Source organism: Xyrauchen texanus, chromosome 29 (assembly GCF_025860055.1).
Source record: "Xyrauchen texanus isolate HMW12.3.18 chromosome 29, RBS_HiC_50CHRs, whole genome shotgun sequence".
Lineage (NCBI taxonomy): Eukaryota > Metazoa > Chordata > Actinopteri > Cypriniformes > Catostomidae > Xyrauchen > Xyrauchen texanus.
Window position 1 is genome coordinate 28,878,705 of NC_068304.1, and position 19,637 is coordinate 28,898,341.

Here is a 19,637-nt window from a genome sequence, read left to right on the forward strand (position 1 = left end):
GGCCACATATTTAAGCATATATAAACATTTATTTTTTTTAGTTGATGGGCCACGAGACTTTGCAGCCCTGTGCCTCCCCGGGCCCCTGGTTGTAAAGGAGCCCTGGGCACTGGCCCTATCTATAATTTTTAGTTATATTAGTTAACATTGGTTAATGCACCATGAACTAACATGAACTAACAATGAACAATTGCATTTTTATTAACATTAACAAAGATTGATAAATTGTGTAACAAATATATTGTTGCCTATTAGTTCATTATACCTAATGCATTAACTAATGTTAATGAGTGGAACCTTATTGTAAAGTGTTACCAACAATTTTACAGGTCTTACAGGCATGAGCATTCCAAAACAAAGTCAGCTCATTTGAACAGTCTGTCAATGTAATGTAGTCTTGGGGATTTGTGGCCACTTTCAAAGCCAAAATTATGCCTTCACAGGGCACTTGGTTGGAAGTAATAATAATGGTTGTCAAGCTGTAGGGTCATTCCAAACAGAATTTCTGTGGCATTCTTTGGTCACTGATGTGCTGTTGACAGTGTTTACCATTTTTTATGTCTTGTATTTAATTTAAAAGTTTAAATTGACTGTTTATGTCAATTTTCTTTTTACAACTTTTGAAACCATTATGGAATGTGTCTTGATGTTGTGGTTAATGTGGCACTTTTCTTAGTAAATTATTTTTGGTGTTTGCATCTGGCCTTAAAAGGATGACAAAACATTTTGGAAAGAAAATACAAATCAGTAAGCTATAACTGGAAGCTAAGATGGCAAATATCTCCACAGCAACTGTAAACTTTCCAGGTGTGCTTACATAAGCTGGGATAAAGGCAGTCCATACAGCACAAAATATAAGCATACTGAATGTGATGAATTTAGCTTCATTGAAGTTATCAGGCAGTTTTCGAGCCAGAAAAGCTAGAATGAAGCACAAGATGGCCAGTAGGCCAATGTAACCCAACACAGCCCAAAAACCAACAGCTGAGCCTAAATGACATTCAAGGATATTTTTTTCTCTATTGGAGTTTATGTTCATATATGGAATAGGTGGGGATATTGTCAGCCAAAGTACACAGATAATTACCTGTACAAGTGTGAAAGCAAGAACACTGAGTCTCTGTTGAGGAGGGCCAAACCATTTCATGACTTTAGTGCCTGGAAGTGTAGCCTTGAAGGCCATTAACACCACTATTGTTTTCCCCAGAACACAGGAGAGACAGAGGACAAAAGTGATCCCAAATGCTGTGTGACGTAACATACAGGACCACTCAGTGGGCCGACCAATGAAAGTAAGTGAACAGAGAAAACACAGAGTCAGTGAGAAGAGCAGCAGGAAGCTCAACTCTGAGTTGTTGGCTTTTACTATGGGAGTATCTCTGTAGTGAAAGAAAACTACAAATACAAACACAGTTAAAAATGCCCCAAGTAAACCAAACATCATCAAAATGATACCCATCATTTCTGTGAATGATAGGAATTCCACTGTCTTTATGATACACTCATCACCTCTGTTGTTGGACCAGTATCCAAAAGGGCACTTCAAACAGTCAGATGAATCTGGTATGGATGAAAATGGAAGTGCAATAGTAATGAGTTTCTTCTAACCTATAACTTGCTCTTTATTGTTCTTTTAACTCTCGTGTTCTGTTTGGGTTAGAGAGGACCCATTGTCCCTCTACCTGCTCAATGAACATACTTAAAGATATATTTCACCAAAACAATAAAATTATCTCATGATTTTCTCACCCTGCTGGCATCCCATATTTATATGACTTTCTTTATTTAGCAGAACACAAATAAGATGTTTAGAAAAAATTCTCAGCTCTGTAGGTCATCACAATGCAAGTAAATCGGTGCCAAAATGTTGAAGCACCAAAATCAAAAAGTGGTTAAATCAATGTGTTCAGACATGATAGGATAGGTGTGGGTGAGAAACAGAAAAGTATTTAAGTAATTTTTGTCATAAGTTCTCCTCCCTGCCCAGTATGGACAAATAATGTGATTCACAAAATCAGAAGAAGGAGAAAGTGAAGGGAAAATGTCTTAAATGTTGATCTGTTTTATCACTCACACCTATCATATCACTTCAGAAGATATACGTATATATATATATATATATATATATATATATATATATATATATATATATATATATATATATATATATATATAATCACTGGAGTTGTCTGGAGTACTTTTATGTTGCCTTTATGTGTATGGACCTACAGATATGAGATATTCTTCTAAAAATCTTCTTTTGTGTTCTGCAGAAGAAAGAAAAATTTATTCACATCTGGGATGGAATGAAGGTGAGTAAATGATGAGAGAATTTTCATTTTTGAGTGAACTAACCCTTTAAACATGGGATAGTTTTACCCAAAATATTTTAATTGTGTCATCATTAACATTTCTTGTTGTTCCATACCTACAGAATATATATTAGCAGAATGTACTGTAAGCCTCAATCACCATTCACTTTCATTGAATATATCAAAGATCAATGTCAACATTCAAACAGTTAAAAATTCTCCTCTTGTGTTTCATGGAAGAAATAAAGCTATACTGATTTAGAACAATGTGAGGGTCAGTAAATAATGTCTGAATTATAATTTTGGGTCATCTACAGTATACCTTTAACATTGAAGTACTGTATCAAAGTACTGTATCAGGTTGAAACTTCATGACTTTTCCCTAATCTTATTAGAACTGTCCTTTTCCTAATTTCAACCATCCTCCATGTAATTTTGTATTTATTTTTAATTACTTATGTTTGACATTTTAGAGATCCTAGGTATAACAATATAAATAAATGCAATGCTTTTTAATGTAATAAGATTTTTGGTGTATTTATTTGTGACAGGGAGGAGGGCGGGGTTGGGTCGTGATTATACACACCCGGTCCCTATCAGGCTAATTAAGCCTCTGAGAGGGTTAAAGGCCGACTGCGGAAGGTGGTGCGATGAGAGAGAGATCATTTACTGGCCGTCATGTGTGTGTTTGTGTCTTTTAGTTCAGTTTTATATTAAAACTATTATTTATATTGTCAAGCCGGTTCTCGCCTCCTCCTTTTCCTTAAATCCATTTACACTGGTGCCGAAGACCCGGGAAGGAGGAGGGATACGCCGTAGTAGAGTTCTCGCCACTACCATCATCCCCAACGGAGCAGCCACAAGGGACGGAGGAGCCCGGCCACCTGGAAGCGGAGGAACAGCCGATGACCGCAAGGGGAGAAGGGGCTCCTAACCGACCTCCTGGAGCGGTCAGGGCCGCTGCCAGGGGCGGAGGAGTCCCCTATCAGCTGCTGAAACGCGGCGGGGTCTGAAACCGCCGACTGCGAGCGGGGAGGGGCTTGCTGCCAACCGCCTGGAGCGGGAGAACCACTGCCAGGGGCGGGGGAGACCCCTTCTGTTCCCCGAGAACGTGGCGGGGCGTTCCATCCGCCAGGGGCGGGAGGACTGCCTCCGATCTGCCTGGGGAGGCACAGCTGTCGTCCATTAGAGGGTGGAGGAGTTGCTGAGGACCAAGCTACGGCATATCGGAGAACTGGCAGTCCCTTATCAGGCTAATTATGCCTCTGAGAGGGATAAAGGCTGACTGCGGATGGTGGTGCGATGAGAGAGAGATCGTCTACGGTCAGCTGACCATCATGTGTGTGTTTGTGTCTTTTGTTTATGTTTATCCTTAAATATAGTATTTATATTGTCAAGCAGGTTCTCGCCTCCTCCTTGCCCATCTAAATCACTTTACACTATTCTACAATTATTATTTTTTTCCCAATGTATTTGTGCTGTGGTAAGATCAACCTTCAAACAGAAGCAATGTCACTAAACAGGAAATCGATTACCTTTCTTAAAGACAGAGGGATGAAGCTTAGATAATATCTGTCTGCTGGGTTGAGATTAGGTCAGAGGCACTCATTAAATAATTTGAAGGAAATTAATAGGTAATTTGTGATATTATTAATATTATTTGTACTTACTAATCAGTGGGGTCTTTGGAATGTAGGCATAGAATGTAAAGTGAATTCCAACAGAACATGAGGATTAAAATTAAACTTTTTTAACGTGTTTTAAAAAGATTTTTTATGACAACAGTACTTATGATCTTTTAGAATCAATTAATTTCAACATGTCGACATTTGATCCTCTTTTGATGAACTGAAAGTGTTAAAAGAGCAATTAGGTGTACATTACCTGTTGCATTGCTAATCTCTCCTGGAGGACATGGAATACAGTCATAACAGCAGATGGGTCTTCCTTTCAACACAGCTTTTCTAGTGCCCAGGGGACAGCTCTCACTGCACAAGGATACAGGAACCTGCCACACATAAGGGAAAAGCTACTGCAACAACAATATAAAAATAATTTGCAATGTGACATGTTTGCACACGTTTACATGTGTTTGTCTTATTGATTTAAGCCCTTACAATGCCTCAAACTCTTGGGCATTTAGTTAATGTGAAAAGACACTTACACTCATATAGCCTCCTCCCCAGATGATTTCGACATTGTTTATGGTAAACTCTTGGCCTCGGTGCTGGGTTGCATCATAGTAGCCAATTGTGGCCAACTCCATTGTACCTTTTCTGACCTTTTGTAAGTTTACCAATTCATATCTTGCAGGAGAGTCTCCATTGCTGTCGAAAAACAATGTTTCTCCACCATTGATACTGAAATTCACATTTTGCAGATATTGTAAAACCTGGGATTAAAAAAAAAGAATGGGGGAAAAGTGTAGACTGACATTGAATCCGTTAATCAAAAAAAGTCTTCTTTTGATTGGCTACTGGAATATGCCATTATTAATGTGGCACAATACAATTACTAACATAATATGGTTCTCATTACTTCTTTGGAGTTAAGAATAAATTATATATTATTTAAATTAAATTTATTAATTTAAAGTTTGTATCATGCAATATATTCAGAAGATTTTACTTCACCTGCCAGGGTTGTACTGTTGATGGTTGGGCACAGGTGGCATTAGTAAAGGGCCCTTCTTGTTGCTTGCATGAGAGTAAGTTGTGCAGTGCATGAGCAACTGCATACACAGCTTTGAAGACATTGTTAGTAAATCTAAGATCAGACACATCAGTGAAAGGATGTTTGACATATTTTAAGTGCTCAGAGCCATTACATTTCCTTTGTGTTTTATTTGGGCTAAAAGAGCATTCAAACACACTTCCCCAGAATTTTTTAAGAAACATGCTGTTAGGAAATTGAGATGGGTTGACTTCCTGTAGAAAAGGGCCTAGTCCGGGGATCTGAGCATTGCGAACAGTGAATCCTATAGATCCAATTAGCAATGTGTGGCCCAGGCTATCTTCAAGAGAGTCATCTGTGATCCAGGCATCACTTCCAATCCACTGCATTCCTGTAATATTTTGCCTGTATAACTCATCCACCAGTATTTTGATCTCTCTGTGTGACATGAAGGCCATTATTACCTTAGATGTGGAGCTTCTGATAATGTCTAAAATTTTTGTCAGTGATGTTTTGGATCCTGTGCTTTCAAATGCCTCTGAGTACTCAATACATATGCCCTCCTCTTGAGCGGCTTTAATGAATGTTGCAATGCCATTTTTACCATAATCATTGTCATTGCTTAATGCACCCACCCAAGTCCAGCCAAAATGCTTCACCAGCTGGGCCAGTGCTCTGCTCTGGTAATAATCACTGGGAATAGTTCTGAAGAAGGAAGGAAACTCTTTTCTGTTGCTCAAGCAAGCACAGGTAGCAAAATGACTGATCTGCATGTATACATGTGGGAACAAATACACAAACATGAAAACAGCATGATAGTGATTTTCATTTTTCAGTGCATCAGTTCTCTATTCGAACATGTCACATATCAGCAGACTATTGTTGATGCAAATGTAACCAAACTTTTATTTTTATGTTTTTACATCTGTTATATTTGCAGTGGAGTCCGAAAGTCTAAGACCACTTTGAAAGTCTGGATTTACAATCAAATTTAAAACTTGGAAATAAGCAAAAGTTTAATAACTTGTCTTAAATTGTCTTAAAATTAATGAGAAATATTTAAGATTGTGCACCATATACAGGTGAGTAGAACAAACTAAGCTAATCAAATCGATTATATAAGCATGTTTGTGACATTGACATCTTAACCTCATTATAATCACAGTCAGATTTCACACAAGATGGTTTTTAAACATTCTCATGGATCTCGTTCCCAACATGAATCATCAGGTTTTGCACAAACATGTGGAGTCCATGCCAGCTTGAGTACATGCTGTTGTTAAAGCAAAAGGGGGACATACCAGTGAGGGCATCTCAAATTCATATACATTTTTTAACTCAACTTTTTACACACATTGTTATGTTGAAAATATTATTTGTAATAATAAAAGTATTAGATCAGGAAAAAAATGCAAAATAGAAGAATTTTCACTTGTGGTCTTAGACTTTTGGACCCCCACTGTATTTTGAGCTTTTGGTTCTATTAGGCATATTGTTTAGCTATTTTTATTGTCAGAGAGGGGCAAGGACAAACCAGATGGTATAGAACTATTTATTATAAGGTAACCACCACAGATATATACCTGCATTATAAGGCTAAATGTGACATGTAAGCAGATAATAAATGCAGTGGCATCTTACCGTGGGTATGTGAAATCTGCCAGTTATTCTTGCAATCCCAATGGTTGGAGTGGATCCTGAATGGCCTATTATAGCCTGCACAGAATTGGCCTTAGTGCAGTTTCTTTCATCAATGAAAGCTGCTTGTCCATTGTACAATGTAAGTGCAGACTGAAGGATATTAGAGAATCCACATGCATTAAAGATTTCATACCCCACCGTGTGGTTCGGGAGGATACTTGGGTTTTTATTTATTTCTTCTATTGCGAAGATCATGGTGTAGGCAAATTTAAGTTCCCTGTAATTTATACTAGGAAATACATTTTTACAAGTTAGAGGACAAGGAAAATAGTACCACTTCTTTTTAACACAGGTAATTTGTCTTGTATTATGTAGTTAAAGCAAAGCACTCTCACAAACATAAAGCAATACATTATACTTTACACAAAGATAAAATCTTGCCTATTTAAAGCATACTTACTCCTTGCACTTTAGTAGAGGAGGTAAGCGGTTAAACTGTGGAATTACCCCATTATACCCAGTGTAGAAAGTGAAGATGCCGCCAATTTTAAGGTCTCCATCTTTAGAGAATTCGGAGAGCTGTGCATTGCCCTGTCGCTTACAAACTGGCTGCTCTGCTCTGATCAGCACTGACATGAGCAGTAGCTGCTCCACAATCAACATTGTGGGCCAGATCTCATCAAACACTCAGTGGCCAAATACAGTGTTCACCCTTTATATAGGCTAAAGCTATTGTTGACACCCAGCCCAAAGGATATACAGTATTAAATTGCCATACATAAGTTTCTTTTGAGATGACTCCATTTAATTTTAATTCTGAAGGCCTCCAGTATCCAAAGACACATTTTATAGGACACATTGATAATTCTTATAAGGTCAGAAATTTCCAAAAATGCAAAATATTTACTAAAACTTGAGGTGACAATTATATAGTAGTGTAGATGAATGAACAAAATGTTAATTCTCAATTGAATGCTTTTAATCTACCGAAACTAATCTGTTTGTGGCACAAACTTGGTTTGACTGATGATTAAGGAATTTTTATTTATAATCCGGGTTTAAAACTAACACCTGCCAACCAGCCAAATGCAGGTATTTCATGCGCAGTGGCAGGCAATTTTGCTTGTCAACCCGCCACTGTGGCGGGCGAACTTTAAGACATCTCATTGTGACATATTAAAAGAAATGCTGATAGACACATAGATGTGCATTTGAAGAAAGACACTTGAGTATATTTTGATGAACAGATGAAAGAAAAGCCGTTGATGTGCATGTCTTATTCGCAGTGTAAGAGGTTCAATGGTGCTCTGCTGCCCATGAGCACAGCACAAGCTCTTCTCGCAGAACAAGCACATCACTGTTTCTTCTCTGTTTCAGTCATCTGAAACAGTTTGCAAGAATAGTGTCATCTATGAGAACACTGCAAATGACCTCAGACCGCCTCAGGAGGTGCTTTATATTAACGTTACATTGACATTGTTTTATTCAAAACATTTCTGGCTTTATTTGTTAACTTATCATACATCCCAAATGATATGCAACGACATTAGGTGAATTGTCGTGTTTCATTATTCAATACAGCCTCAGAAATGGTGCTAGAACAAGTTTTCTGTCCTTGTCTACTCTTCAGCCTCCAATTGTATGTTCTAAAATTATCATTATGATAATAATAATAATATGGTATTATATGTTATAGTACAAAATAACATACTAAAATTGGACAGTATATATACTGTACAGTGTTTCCCATTAATTACTAGACTGTGGTGGCCTGCATAATGAACCAAAATAATTTTTACACTTCTCATAATAACATAAAAGATGTTTACATGTAACCACTTTTGCTTCATTTCTTTGATGGCTCACAGGGGTCGACATTAACGCTTGTCCGCTTGTTCGGGACAAGTGGATTTTTGATGCAGCAAGTGAAAGAGTATTTTACTTGCCCCACCGGACAAACAGACTGATTAAAATGGCAATAACAAAAAAAAAGTTATCAAGAGCATGTCATTGTAAAATTTGCAAGCAATCTAGTAACAGCTGCTCCCTGTTTGATTGACAGGCGGCGTATGTGTGTGTGTGTAGAACATGCAAGTGTGTTCCGAAAATGCTTGTGCTTACTGTATGTGCACCTTAACGGTTAAATACATTTCAAAATTCCGCCAAAATGCCCGTCTTGGTGAGGTATTCTTGTAAACACAGATAGTGATGTCTAAAGTGAATGGAATCAGTGGAGTAAAAAGCAGATTTGTATTAAAATGTCAGACTAAGTATAAATGTAAGCTATTCATTATAGTCATTATAATAATCAAACAACTATAATGAGAAAACCACTCACTACTCTTGGCTGAGTAAATTTAGTAGCTTTAAAAAGTATTAATGTAATATAATCATACAGTGAAGACCAGTAGTACTTTATGTTGCATTCTGTATGTTTCCTTGATTACTTGAATACTGCTATTAAAAACTTTTAAAGCTGTTTAAAAAGCACTGAATTTTCTTAATTAGAATTTTTTGTTCTATTATTTTTATTCTATTTCGTCTTTGCTGTTTTTTATTGTTATTTTATTACTGACTGTTTACTAATATTGAATAATTACTTAAAGAGCACCTATTATGCTTTTTCAAATATTACCTTTCATGTAGAGTGTTATATAGCTATTTGAGAATGTAAAAAAGTTTCAAAAATCAAAGTGCATGACAAATGAGTTATTGACTCCCAAAAGAAAGAACGATACTGAACACCTGAAACGAGTCGTTAGTAATTCCTGACTTACTTCCTGTACTAACCTCCATAATTAGGTAACAAAAACCCACCTCTGGTCTGTATATGTGTACAGCCTGTGCACATTGTTAGCCTGTTAGCTGTTAGCCTCTGCTAACCGGCTAACATATGTTGTGTAACATTAGTGTGTGTAACGCATTCATGTATACGCTTAACATATACATATAAACTTACCACTGAGAAACGTCCTATTCTTGTCATGCTTGATATGGTGGTTCGGGTTGATGTGAATCACTATCAAACTCAGGCTCAAATTGGTAAGGTAAAACAGACATTTTTTTCAGACAGAGCTGAAACTCGTGTAAGGTAGTGGGTATTTTTCTTTCCAACATGCGCGGTAAGCGGTAGACAAATCACAACAGACTGGGACATCTGACCAATCAGAGCAGAGTAGGCTCTCTGAAACGAGTCTTCATTGAACGAGTTGTTCTTGACGCTGAGAAAAAAAGATTGACCTTGAATGCATGTAAATCTACAGTATGATACCTTTAAAACAAAATTAGGCACGTTTAAAAACCATAATAGATGCTTTTTAAGAACTTCAAACCATTCTTCCATTATTGACATTAGTTAGTATTATTTGTTGTGGTTTTGAAACTGGTATTGAGAATCATAAAATTTTATGACCGACTACTGAAATTTGGTATTGTGATAATGTATAGCCTATATTGTACATGATAGATCTTGCTGCAACAACATGATGAAAAAGTAGATCTCATTCCAAAGAAGTGTGAGAACCCCTGCTGTTAATGGGGGTAATGGAGGCTTTCCTTTATTTGACTACCATACATAACATAAAATAATTAGCATATGACAACAGCCTCCTCCCCTACCCAGTGCCGTTTACATTTCTGTCGCAGAGAATTGAGTTGATTGCATAGGTAAACTATTAGGTTGGGCATATATCCAAACTGCACACAATATGATCATACTGAATGTGATGAATTTGGCTTCATTGAAGTTATCTGGCAACTTACAAGCTAGCCAATACAACCCAGCACAGAAACAAAAAGCTGAGCCCAAATTATATTCTAGAATTATTCTCTCTTGGTAAAGGTTTAATGTTCATATCCAAGAAAGGACTAAATATTATCAACCAAAGCACACAACTTAAGACTTGTAATAGAGTGAAAGCAAGAACACTGAGTCTTTGTTGTGCAGGCTCAAACCATTTCATAACATTGCTGCCTGGAAGTTTAGCCTTAAAGGCCATTAACACCACAATTGTTTTACCCAGAACACAGAAGATACAGAGGACAAATATAATCCCAAACGCTGTGTGATGCAACATACATTGACCACTCAGTGGGCCGACCAATAAAAGTGAACAAAGAAAACACTGAGTCAGAGAGAAGAGCATCAGGAAGCTTAGCTCAGAGTAGGTGGCTTTTACATGGGGTGTCCCTTTGTACAAAGAAAACTACAGCAATATCTAAGGCAAAAGAAACACCAAACAAAGAAAACACTACTAGAAAAATTCCCATCACATCTTCAAATAAGAGGAATTCCACAAGTTTCGGGATGCAGGTATCTTGCCATTGGTTAATTTTGGTGGGCACTTGAAAAAGCCACCGAATCAGAGGATGAAAATTCAAAATAAAGATTATTTTACAGTATATAAGTTGTGAGCATATGTGCATCTGTAAAATCAGCCATACCTGTCTTATAACATATCTTTCCTTCTGCACATGGTATGCAGTTGTAACATGTGCGTGACCCCTCAGCTAGTGCACCATTTACTATGGATGCAAAGGGGCTTAGACCAGATAACTAGGTTTGTGAAGAGAACAAATTGGGAAACACTTTAAGAAACAAAACATATACAGACCTTTTAATAAACAATGCTCAAATTATATACATTTATTTACAATACTGAAATAAAATAAATCACCTTATGTAATAACAACTTATCTTCTTTCCAGAATTTATAAAATAAAATATAAAACAATCTAGGTGGTTTTCTCTGTTATTATTTTTTCATATATATAGTTTTAGTTTCAGTTTTGTTTCAGGTTTCCAATTCAAATTGTATTCGCTCATCCTAATTTTATCTAGTTTAGGCTATTATTTGAACATTCTGGATTTAGCTTTAGTTATTTTTTTAGGTTGGGGCTTAACTTGATTTCTTTCTAATTATTTTTCTAATAAGAATTAATAACCTTTTTTTTATATCAGCGTGTCATTTGACTTAAACCTCAAATAATTTACCCAATAAACCAAAAAAAAAAACGAAACAAAATACTCTTAGAACAACAAAGGAAGAAAAAATACACAGTTCCGTAGAACCTCTCAGTAAATGCTTGCCATCTCAGTTCCCTATCAAAAAGCTACACTTTGATTCTGCACTGATTTAGCGCTTCGGGAACGTCTTAAGGAGTGACCAGCTGTGAGTATGTATGCAACACGTCAATGAAATTGACAAAAAATGCATAGCCTCCGCTGGTGACATCATCAGGATGCGCCGGTAAAGGGGCTATAAATAGATAAATAGTGTGTGTTGTGCTTCTTGACTGTCATAACTTTCTACATTCCTCTGTTAGGAGTTGTGAAATTGTTAGGCAGTGCGCAGAAACCTTTTCTCAAAAAAAGAAAAATGACTGATAAACAAGGCGTGTGTTCCCATGTTTGCGCTCTATAGCTGAGAGGGACACACACCAGTTCTGTTTTGTGTGTTTGGGGGAAGAGCATGCTGCTCTTGCGTTGTGGTGGGGCGGGTGCGATCATTACGATATGTTCCATTTGGAAACACAGATTATACTGTATACTCCTCAAAATGGATCAACACAATGGAAAGAACATAATGAAGCAGTTATACCAAATTAGCTAAATATATGGCAGCTGAAGGATGAGGGTTTGCAGAGCAGCAACAGTGCCACCTACTGTACAGGGTGTTAAATCATTTTAGTTTAATATTTTACAGACTCTATGTGAATAGACTTTCTGTTGGAAGTTCATCTTGCAAAATTGTCACAAAATTGGTGTGAACAGGCCTTAAAACTTTTTTATTAATATATAATAAGTACAGAAACAATATATTTTTAAATTTATTGCTAAATTCTTTCTGATCCAGTATGTACAAATATACTGTGTAAGTAGTTTGAGGGTGAATGGAGACCGACTTGGTTGCATCATTCCCAGTGCGTCAGTTTTGCGGGCTATGTTGGCCTCGGTTCTCTGATTGGTGAAGCTTTCTCTGCTGGACCATGGGTAATTAGTTATTCACCAGTTTATAAGTTATTGTTGAAAATCATTTTGTCTATGAGAACAACTGATGGAATCAGTTTCCAATTACTTCCAAAACCAGATTGTTGCGCTCTATTACATTTGCTAAAATGTGCAGTATGCAACAGAGCACATTGTGTTGGGTACTTTATCCCACAATGCAATGTGCTTGACTTGATCTTCCATCACCTGGTGATGAATTAACCAGAATACTGTATAATTTAAACTTTAACAATTCTTTCTTGACTGATTATTTGATTGGACTGGCAAAAGTTAAGATATATTTGTAGATTTTTTTTATAAGATTTTTTTTTTTTACATTTGCCAAAGTAAACAAGCCACTTCTATTAAAATAAATGCAGAAATTGGAATGCCCAATGGTCAATGGATGTAGAAAAGCAAGTCCCGTCTTACAGGTAAAAGAGCCTTTTAGATACAGACATCAGCTGTCAATGAACTCAAGAATGTGCATGCACATCAGCCATAATCTAAGGTATGGAAACACAATTTATGATACCAATATATTGTCAGATTGTACTACTGATTTGAAATATAATTTGAATTATAGTATGGAGCCTTGTATATATGCAATATCTGGAATATAACTTTTTTCTAAATAAACTTCAGTATATTTGGGAAGTGGGGCTCTGAAGTTCCAAAAGATCCTATGACTTCATCATTATATTATCGCATATTGCATTATCCAACAACTTATCACATAGTGCACTTTTACTCAATATCGTGCTGCCCTACTCATCACTGCAAATAATCATATTTTCCCTTTAAATTTAGTTTATTTTTCTTACCCCATTGGCTTTTTTTTTTCTTGTTTTAAGTCTAAAGTTCACAAAAAAAAAAATCAGATTTATCTTAAAACAAGACTTAATATCCCATTTTGCTTGACAAGTAAATAAATCACGTTGTAAGAATGTTTAGATAATTTTACAGTAAAACAAGACAAATATTTTTGCAGTGATTTTAATGAATCTTTGTGAATAGTGCACATTATGATCTATGATCACTATTACTCTGGATTATTCTGTTAACTAGGGATCCTTTGTTGTTATATGTTGCATCTTTAATATGTATATTGTGTTTGTTATGTTGTTTGGTTTACTTGTTGTAACATGATCAATGGAAAGGAGGAGGCGAGAACCGGCTTTTCAATATAAATAATAATTTAATGATTAACTTAAAAGACAACATAAACACACACATGACGGTCATGTCCGTAAACGATCTCTCTCTCCCGCACGATCCCCTGCAGTCGACCTTTATCCCTCACGGAAGCATAATTAGCCTAAAACGGGACCGGGTGTGTAGGATCACGACCCGGACACGGCCCCGCCCTCCGCCCTGCCACACTTGTTTTTTAAGATGAACTTTAAAGTGCCATTAACACTGGAAAAGCCATATATAAAGTAATCTTTAATTTAAGCAGTAGTTGTAGCCTATTAGCAGTTACTCAATTAAATTGCATAAATTGACTGATCATGTGATCCCAACGGGTGACTTGCTCCATGTACTGTAGAATAAAAGCTTTTTCGAAGCCACTGATGTGACTGGATGTAATTTTAATAATTTTTGTTTCTATATTTTTGAGAAATCAACAAGGATGTTTTGGTGTAGATTTTTTATTTATTCATTTTTTTCATAGATATTTTTATTTAACATACTCTGTTAATGTGTTATCTAAAAGTTTAATATTAACTAATAATGAATATCTTGGGATGTCTTTGCCATGACATGCTTTTTACTGTTCATTTCAGGTTTCAGTAAAATTACATAGCATTTTGGCAGAAAAATACAGAACAGTAAACCAAAACTGGAGACCAAAATGGCAAATATCTCCACAGCTACAATGAATTTGCCAGGTGAACTTACGTAAGCTGGGATAAATGTAATCCAAACAGCACAGAATATGAGCATACTGAATGTGATGAATTTAGCTTCATTAAAGTTATCTGGCAGTTTCCGTGCCAGAAAAGCTAAGACAAAGCAAAGGACAGCTAGGAGACCAATATAGCCCAACACAGCCCAGAAACCAATAGCTGAGCCTAAATTACATTCTAGAATAATCTTTTCTTTGTAATGATTGAAGTTTATATATGGCAAAGGAGGGGATTCTGTTAACCAAAGCACACAGATAAGAACCTGTATGAGTGTGATTGCAAGAACACAGAGTCTTTGCTGCAATGGTCCAAACCATTTCATGACATTACCTCCTGGAAGTGTTGCCTTGAAGGCCATTAACACCACAATTGTTTTCCCCAGAACACAGGATATACAGAGGACAAAAGTTATCCCAAATGCTGTGTGACGCAACATACAGGACCACTTAGTGGGCTGACCAATGAAAGTAAGTGAACAGAGAAAACACAGAGTCAGTGAGAAGAGTAGGAGGAAACTCAACTCTGAGTTGTTGGCTCTGACAATTGGTGTGCTTCTGTAGATATAGAAAATAAGCATAGTTACCACTGAGAAAAATACCCCCACTACAGAGAACATTGCTAGAAGTATCCCCATTGTTTCATCATATGACAAGAATTCAACTTCTTTTGGAATGCAAGCATCTCCTCTTGTATTTGACCACTGTGCAACAAGGCATTTGAGACAATCAATAGAATCTAAAAAAAAAGAAAATAATATATAAAATAAGCAAGGTTTAATGTACAGTCAGGACTCGGACATGAAGCCCTTATTACAGGACTACTAACCGAATAAGTACATACATTTACAAAAAAAAAATACTGATTTGAGTTTAAATTATTTCATTAGGTGAGGAGAAAGAGAACACTGAGTAATACGAGAGACATAAAATGTGCACATTTTAGGAGATTGGTTGCCAGAGAAGGGCAATGTTCAAACAGTACAATTTAGCTGTAATAATGGAATCATATTTGACCAAAGAATGCTGCAACTGACCAATAACAATGAAATATTCAAGAGAGCTGTTTAATAACTATGTATAAAACATTACAAAAATATTATCACATATCTTGTTACGAAACATCTAAAACAATATGAATAAAAAAAAAGCAACTTTATGTACATTCTTAAATGATGTACCTGTTCTATTACTTATCTCTCCTGGTGGGCATGGAACACAGTCAAAACAGCAGACAGGTTTTCCTTTCTGCACAGATTTTCTAGTCCCCGGGGGACAGCTCTCACTGCACACAGACACAGGAACCTGCCATATACCAGTACATACACAAACATTATACTATTTAATTTCTCAGCTGTAATTCTGAATATAAATACTGTATGTTTAGGAATCTATAAAAAGGCTCTACCGTGTCGCTTCCTTCTCTCCAGACTATTTGAACATTATTCATTGAGAATCGCTGACCTCTAGGCAAAGAAGCATCATAGTTGCCAATTGTTGCTACATTTATTTTCTCTTTATTAATGCTTTGTAGATTGATCAGCTCATATCTCGCTGGCGAATCTCCATTGTTATCAAAAAAGACATTGTCACCTCCATGTGTGGTGAAATTTACAGATCGCAAGGAGTTTAAGACCTTCAGCACACAAATAGAATAAATACATTATTGTCTGCATGCTTTACAGCTTACACTAATTAATTGTAGTTTGTGAAAATTTCATTTCATGTGGACAGAACAATCTGGTCTCACCTGAAAAGGCTTTATTTGATTAAGCTCACATTTGGCATTAGCAGTGGAGCTTTTATTTTGCTTACATAAGTGTAGATTGAGTATTGCATGAGCCACTGCATAAACAGCTTTATATATATTATTAGAGAACCTTAAGTCAGATAAATCAGTGAAAAGGGTTTGCACATCTTTCAAGTGCTCAGAGCCATTACATCTCCTCCTTATTTCACTCTGAGTCAAGGAACAGTCAAATACATGCTCCCAAAAATCTTTGAGAAACACACTGTTAGGAAATTGAGAAGGGTTAACTTCCTGTAGAAAAGGACCTAGTCCGGGGATTTGAGCATTACGAACAGTGAATCCTATAGATCCAATAAGCAAATTGTGACCCTGGATATCTGCCAGAGAGTCATCTGTGATCCAGGCATCACTTCCAATCCATTGTAGTCCTGTAATGTTCTGCCTGCATAACTCCTCCACTAGTATCTTGATCTCTCTGTGTGACATGAAGGCCATTATTACCTTAGATGTGGAGCTTCTGATAACATTCACAATTCTCAGTATTTCTTGGTATGGACTGTTACTTTCAAAGGCTTCTGAGTACTCGATGCATACCCCCTCCTCATGAGCAGCCTTAATAAAAGTGGTTATCCCATTCACTCCATAATCATTTTTATTGCTTAACGCACCCACCCATGTCCAGCCAAACTGTCTGACCAGCTGAGCCAGTGCTCTGCTCTGGTAGTAATCACTGGGAATAGTTCTGAAGAAGGACGGGTACTCCTTTCTATTGCTCAAGCAAGCACATGTAGCAAAATGACTGATCTATATGGACAAAACAAAAACAATATATAACCTTTGATACTTTTTAGCATCTACTCAAATATCTGTCCAAAAGACATACAGCTGAAAATATTTCAAACCTTTAATTAGACCTATTAGGGCATACATTTAAATTGCAAAAGAGAATGTGTCTTACCACCGGGATATTAAATCTTCCAACGATCCTTGCAATACTCATTGTTGGTGTTGATCCAGAGTGTCCAATAATGGCTTGGACTGTTTGAGACTTAGGACAACTTGCTTTTGTTTCTGACTGTTCCACACCACTTACTAATGTCATTGCAGCTCTCAGAATGTCTGTGGATCCACAATAATTGTAAATCTTGTAACCCAGTGTAACTCCAGGGAGAATGTCTGGGTCTCTGTTTATCTCATCTACTGCAAACATCATCGTGTGAGCAAACTTAAATTCTCTGAAACTGAAACTTTAGAAATTTTCTTTTATCAGGGATGCTGTATTTTTACTGAAAATGGATACTACATAATATTTGTTTCATGAGTTACTTTAATTTTATCAAAGGGATAATTCTTCCATAAATGAAAATTGTATCACTACTTACTCACCTATATGTTGTTCCAAACCCATTTTTGGATGAACTATCCCTTTGACAATTGACACATAACACTTATAGATACACATATTTATCATGAGAAATTAGACACAATATAAACCATTCGTACTGACACATACTCTTTGCATGGACAAATTTCCGGCATTTTTGTAAAGGAATCTGTGCAGCCATCTTGTCTAGTGCGGAAGGAAAAGATACCCCCAATGATGAGGTCTCCATCTTTCTCCAGTTCAGGTAGCACCCTTTGCCCCTGTGGCCTGCAGTCAGGCTTTTCTGCCTGGGATAACAGGACCATCAAAAGCAGTTGAAGTATCAGCATGGCAGCTCTGGAAACCTGCGCATATTCGACCACAGAATTTATACAGTCTGAGAAGCCGAAGCAACAAGCCTGTCATTGCATCAGTTCTCTCAGGGGACAGATAGTAGCAATCATAGTTCTTTTTTTTCTGGCAGCTTAAGGGGTCTCTATCCTATAATTATTACAGTACTTTGCAAGACAGTAAGATATTTAGCTTTGGCGTTTTTGCAGACAATGCTATTTCCTACAGCAAATCTAGTTTTTCTAGAACTACATTGCCCCTACGTATAGTAATAGAACTAACACATTTTGAATGCATAAACAGTGGGAAGTTGTAGAATAACACCAGTATTTTCGCATCAAGAATTAAGCTGCAGACAAATGTTATCAGACAGTGAGTTATAAAGTGGTATGATTGTAATGTATACTTATTGTAAGAAAAGTATTATATGATCTAAAAAACGTACTGCTGCCTTTGGGAAATGCATTATGTTGATGACCATTTCCATTATTTTATTTTATAATTTTTTTTGTGCAGCACATTTAAGAGAGACAATAACAAATAACGTCTAGGTTATGTATGTAACCTCCGTTCCCCGATGGAGGGAACGAGACGTCGTGTCAGAGAAGCGACCCTAGGGGTCTCTCTTGAGTGCCGATATATACCTCTGCTCTATGAAATAAGGCCAATGAGAAGTTGGCAGATGGTATTTGCATATCCCGCCCCCCGGACATACAGGTATTTAAGCGGGGAAAATACGGGAGTTCATTCAGGATTTTTCTGAGGAGCCAGAACAGTGGCTCGACTCAGCGACGTGGCGGGGATGACACAACGTCTCGTTCCCTCCATCGGGGAACGGAGGTTACATACAAAACCTAGACGTTCCCCTTCTGTCGCTCTCTCCACGTTGTGTCGGGGAAGCGACACTAGGGGTCCCACTTCAATCATGCCATGCGCTGAGCCGTGTACGTGAACTGCTGATACAGGAGTGGGCATGTATTCTTACATGCAAAGGCGACCAGCTGTATCAGGCTGTACGTACCCTTTCCCAATGCCCCATAAAAGTCATCAGAATCCTTCTGGTTACCCTAGTGAGGGGAACAAGGTGATGCTGGCCAACCTGGGAATGGGCCAAGCCTGGCTGGGCCTCTTTTCTCTCTATGTTTCTCGCAACTACGGCTGGGGCCCTTACATGCATTAAGGGAAGGTGGTCTTACCCCGTTTCCTATTCTTTCAGGGGGAGAAGACCCTGCAGAGGCCACACCTACCCTGCAGGGGAGGCAAAGAGTGGCAAATACATCACATGGCTGCTTAGGTCCTATATGGGAAAGTTAGCGCGGTGGTAGATCCAGCCTCGTGTAGGGTACAGCAGCTGTAACTGCCTAAGGGAGACACGGGAGTCCGCTCGTGAGGGGACAGTACTGCAGAATTACAAACAGGGGGAGTGCGAACAGGAGGCCTTAGCCTGTGGAGCACCTATTCCAGTACAGGGTAGATTGAGTACCCATAGTGGCTTGGGTCGGCGAGTTCCTCCGCTGAACTGCAGACCCAAAAGGGCTAGGGAGGAATCAACCAGGGACCCGAAAGATGGGGTCTCCTGGGAACAAGGGTGCACTATTTTACCTCGGCTGAGGGAAAGGGCGCTAGCCGCAAGTGATTCACCTGGCCAGATA

At 37.5% G+C, this 19,637-nt stretch overlaps 2 protein-coding genes across 2 annotated transcripts; both read right to left on the bottom strand.

The window, feature by feature from the left end:
* Positions 1-655: 655 nt before the first annotated feature.
* Positions 656-7,289, bottom strand: LOC127623043 (extracellular calcium-sensing receptor-like). Its single transcript, XM_052097251.1, has 6 exons — positions 7,087-7,289; positions 6,627-6,915; positions 4,946-5,752; positions 4,477-4,704; positions 4,197-4,320; positions 656-1,560 (listed from the first exon to the last, which is right to left on the bottom strand). The coding sequence occupies exons 1-6, from the start codon at positions 7,287-7,289 to the stop codon at positions 656-658; spliced, it is 2,556 nt and encodes an 851-aa protein (XP_051953211.1).
* Positions 7,290-14,261: 6,972 nt separating this feature from the next.
* Positions 14,262-17,635, bottom strand: LOC127622829 (extracellular calcium-sensing receptor-like). The gene is made up of 5 exons (XM_052096932.1): positions 17,230-17,635; positions 16,272-17,075; positions 15,930-16,157; positions 15,703-15,826; positions 14,262-15,260 (listed from the first exon to the last, which is right to left on the bottom strand). Exons 1-5 carry the CDS (start codon positions 17,482-17,484, stop codon positions 14,344-14,346), a joined length of 2,328 nt encoding a protein of 775 aa, XP_051952892.1. The 5' UTR covers positions 17,485-17,635; the 3' UTR covers positions 14,262-14,343.
* Between the last annotated feature and the right edge of the window lie 2,002 nt (positions 17,636-19,637).